Source organism: Penaeus japonicus, unplaced genomic scaffold, assembly GCF_977035675.1.
Source record: "Penaeus japonicus unplaced genomic scaffold, GWHDUDI00000001_assembly GWHDUDI00000020, whole genome shotgun sequence".
In the NCBI taxonomy this organism is placed as follows: domain Eukaryota; kingdom Metazoa; phylum Arthropoda; class Malacostraca; order Decapoda; family Penaeidae; genus Penaeus; species Penaeus japonicus.
The window spans coordinates 36,299,142-36,304,141 of NW_028234422.1; the positions used below are offsets into that span (position 1 = coordinate 36,299,142).

At 33.0% G+C, this 5,000-nt stretch overlaps 1 protein-coding gene across 1 annotated transcript in view; it reads right to left on the reverse strand.

The window, feature by feature from the left end:
- Positions 1–3,231, reverse strand: part of LOC122247694 (uncharacterized) — an 11,559-nt gene extending 8,328 nt beyond the window's left edge. The window contains exons 1-2 of the mRNA XM_086547872.1: positions 3,199–3,231; positions 2,849–3,075 (exon numbers count right to left, since the gene is read on the reverse strand). Coding sequence (XP_086403998.1) covers positions 2,849–3,052 — 204 coding nt within the window. The 5' untranslated portion in view covers positions 3,053–3,075; positions 3,199–3,231. The remainder of the gene's footprint in view (positions 1–2,848; positions 3,076–3,198) is intronic.
- Positions 3,232–5,000: the final 1,769 nt, after the last annotated feature.

Genomic DNA, 5,000 nt, shown 5'->3' on the forward strand with positions numbered 1-5,000 from the left:
TATATATATGTTCTATAATATACCATATATCTATATATAAATATATATAGATCTATATAATAAATTATATTATAATTTATATTACAATATAACATATATAATAATATATATGTAATAATTAGATAATAAGGTGTGCTGTGTTGTGTGTATGTGTGTGGTGTTGTTGGTTTGGTGGTTTATATACAGATTTCTCTCATCTATCTTTTTAATGTATTTGTATTATACGTATCTATTTTGAGCTATAATACATACATATATATATAATATATATATATTAATATAGATATACTATATTATATTATATAGATATATATCTATTATGATAATATTTAATTATATATATATATATATATATAGTTAACACTATATAATTATATATATATATATATATATATATAGGTATGTTAATGTATATATATATATATATATATAATTATATATATATATATATTATATTAGGATATATAATATATATAATTCGGTATATATAAGTTGTATATATATATATATAATTATATATATATATATGATATATATTTATATAATTAGATTATATAATATATATATATATATATAAAATTGTATATATTTATATATAATATAAATATATAGTATGTAATGTATATGGCTCAAATAGATACGTTATATACTCAAAATACATAAACAGATCGATAGTGAAATCTGACATATACCTAACACACACACACACGCATACACACACACACACACACACACCCACACCACACTTATATAAAATATATATAATATATATAATACTTATATATATTATAATATATATATAAAAATAAGTAAGTTTATATTATATATATATGATTCTAAGTATATAAATATATATATATATGATATATATATATATATATCTAGTAATTAGGTATATTATCTATATATATATTATAAATATAGATATTATATATATTTTGCTTGATATAGATTACCCATCATATATAGATTTAGTTATGTGTATTGATGTGCTCAGTGTGTGGTGTTGTGGATTATTATGAGTAGTCCTGCAGGAGCTATAAGTCAAAGATAATATATAAATTCTCTTATATAAAACATCTATATATAATAAGTTATATATTGAATATATAATAATGGTCTATATATATAAACATGTATATAAAATATATAGTATGATAAAATATGAGTATATATATAAATCATATCTATATTATATGGTGTGTGTGTGTTGTTTGTGGTGGTTGTGTGTTATTGGGGGTTGTGTGTGTGTGGTGTGTGTGTGGTGTGTATGTATAGAAAGGACATGTAATATTGATTGTTAAATAAGAATCGGGGGAGGGCGCGAGCGGGTTTTCTCATATATATATATATGATATATAATATAAAATAGGTGTGGGTGTGTTGTGGTTGTGTGAGGGTGTTTGTGGTGTGTATGTGGTGTGGTATATATATGTATATCAAGTTAATTATATAAAATATAGTATATATCTATAAAGAGCGGTATGTGTGTGTGTGAGTGTGTGGTGGGGGTGTTGGGTGTTTTGTGTGTGTGTGTGTGATGGGTGTAATATATATTATTATATACTTAGATATATATATATATAAGTATATATATCTAAAGGTCATATACATATATATAATATATGGAGTGAGCGGTAGCGATAGTAGTATATGATAGGCATATATATGTATATATATTATATGATATAAATGTCACAGTGATATATATATATATTCCACATAATATATATAATATATATATCAGTATAGTATAGATAAAAAATAGTGTCATATATAGTATAGAATAGTAATGATATGATATAGTATATATAGATTATTAAGTATATATATATATATGATTCATTATAATATTATATATTATAATATATATATATATATATGTGGCATATATATACTATATATATATTATATATCATATAGTATATATTGACAGTATATATATGTACATATATATATATACTATTTATATGTTATTAGTAGATAATAGATTATACTAAATATATAGATACATCTTACACACACACACTCACACACACATCACACACACACATCACAACCACACACAGCATCACAAGCACACTTCAGTTATATAATATAAAATATAATATTTATAGTAGAATATATAAATATATTTATATATAGATGTAACATATGTATATTAGAATATACATATATAAATAGTATATATTATATATAAATAGAAGAATATATATGTACCTTATAGATATATAGAATTAGATAATATAAATATTTATAGCATCATATATATGTACAATATTATATATAATAATATATATAGATATATATAAATATAATATAGTTTACCATATATAAAAATATAAATAAATATATAACGATCTATATCAAAAAGAATTACAGTAAATCTACACTACAATAGGTAGTATCACTAAAATAATATAAATAGATATGTACTTATATAAATCTATAATATATATATATATATATATATTATATATATTAGATCTAATTAAATAATATATAATATAATACAAATAAAATTTACATTAACAATATATAAAGGTATCTATATATAGTACATATATATAAATATAAACAATATATCTATATATAAAGCGTATTCCTACAGTATAATATATATATAATATATATACGTATATATTTATATCATATAAATATAGAAATATAATCTATAAAATCAAGATATTGCAACTCTATATCGTCCAATAACACACAGACAACAAAGTGTACTCTATGTAAACCCTTACCTGGATGAATATTTGATCGTCATAATGAAAATGTGTACACCGATCAAAATCTCTTTAGTAAATTTCTCATCCGGTATTAATCACTTTTCGCTCCTCTAATAACGACCCGAGGATAACCAACCGCGACACTTACAATCGATGTACGAAACCGGAGAAAATTCGGTTAATTTTAGTGCCGGCGTGATAGTCTCCAGAGATTTGCTATGTTTTTCTAGCCAGGTCACTGCCATGGGGTCGGAGGATATTCTGCTTGATGCCTCATCGCTGGCATTCTCTGTCCTCTTCGCTTTTTCTCCAGCCATGTCGGTGGTGACTTCGACAAAGTCTAGAAAGAAAAACGAACACTTTCCTTACTACGACCGTCCGGAACTAATGCCCCAAGATTCGTTCGTACTCGTATTTCCCACAGCTACGCCAATGCAAGTGATAAGATGGGGCATCTACAGACCTCGATCTCAAGGGACTGCTTCCCACGCGCGCCCGCCGCAGAGTGAGCGAGTGGACGCAAGACGGGCTAACCAGAGGCGTCTTCTCCGCGGCCAGTTGAGAAACGCGCTTTTCGTTCGTACACGTGCGCTAGAGGAATTCTGGACTGCACTCCACGCGAGCCTCACTTACACTTTTCTCTGGATTTTTTCACATAGGACTGGGAGCCACCGTAACGGGGATTGTTAGTTTGGGAACTGATTTACAAATTGCTGCCATATGGGATTCTCTCACACTCACATACATTTTATGTAGTTACATAGAAACATATTTATTGATATATAGATATTGGGTGCGTGTGTGTGTGTGTGTTAGTGTGAGAGTGTGAGTGAGTGTGTGTGCGTGTGTGTGAGAGAGTGTGAGTGTGTGAGAGGACTGAGTGTGAGTAGGAGTGTTTGAGGTGTTTGTGTGTTTGTGTGTTTGTGAGTGTGTGTGTGAGTTTACTCTTTGGGTGTCTTACTGTGGAGAGTGTGGTGTGTGTGTGTGTGTGTGTGTGTGAGTTGGTGTGGTTGTCAGTGAGTGAGAGTTTGAGAGGTTTGAAATTGTGTGTGTAGAGTGTGTGTAGAGTGAGTGTTAGTGTGAGTGTCTGTGTGAGATGTGAGTGTGGACTGTGAGTGTGTGTGTGTGTGATTGGATTGAGTGTTTGAGTGTGTGTATTTGTGTGGGTTGGTGAGTGTATGTATGTGAGTATGTATGTCTGTGAGAGTGTTTGTGTGAGTGTGTGTGTACTGTGTGTGAGTGTTTGTGGTGAGTGTGGTGAGTGTGTGGGGGGGGGGGGTGTGTTAATGTGTTAGTTTTAGTTTTGTGTGTGTGTTTGTGTGAGTGTGAGTGAGTGTTCTAAGTGAGAGGGATTGAGAGTGTGGTGTGTGTTATTGTGTGTTAGTGTGTGTGTGAGTGAGTGTATGTTGTTTTTGGGAGTGTGTGTCTGTGTGTGTTTTATGAGTGTGTGTGTGAGGGTCTGAGAGAATTTTGAGAGAGAGTGTGTGTGTGGAGAGTGTATGTGTTAGTGTGTGTGTGAGTGTGTGTTATTTAGAGTGTTTTGAGTGTGAGATTGTGTGTGGAGGGGAGGGTGTGTGTTTAGGGTGAGTGATTGGGGTGTGTTTATGGATGGTGTTGTGTGTGTGAGTGTGTGTGAGTTTTGTGTGTGTGAGTGTTGGGTGTGAGTGTGTGATTGTGTGTGTGTGTGAGTGTGTGTGAGTGTCTGTAAAAGGGTGTGAGTTATTGTGGGTGGTGGTGTGTGTGTGTGTGTGTGAGTTGAGTGTGTGTGGTGTGGATTGTTAGTGAGTGTGTGTGTTGGTGGGTGTGTGGTGGGGGGGGGGGGGGGGGGGGGGGGGGGGGGGGGGTGGGGGGGGGGGGTGGGGTCAGTGTGGGTGAGAGTTTTTGTGTGTGAGTGTGTGTGTGAGGTTGTGTGTGTGTGTGGGGTGTGAGTGGGTTTGTGTGTGTGTGTGATGAGTGAGTGGGGGTGTGTGTGAGTGTGTGTGGGTTTGTTAGTGAGTGGGGGGGGGGGGGTGGGGGGGGGTGGGGGGGGGGGGGGGTGGGTGAGGGGGGTGGGAGGAGAGAGCGAGATCGCGCGGCGCGAGCGCTCGAGCGCGAGAGCGGGATCTCTCTCTCTCTCTCTCTCTCTCTCTCTCTCTCTCTCTCTCTCTCTCTCTCTCTCTCTCTCTCTCTCCCCCCCTCTCTCTCTCTCTTCTCTCTCTCTCTCTCTCTCTCTCTCTTTTCTCTCTCTCTCTCTCTCTCTCTCTCTCCTCTCTCTCTCTCTATAAA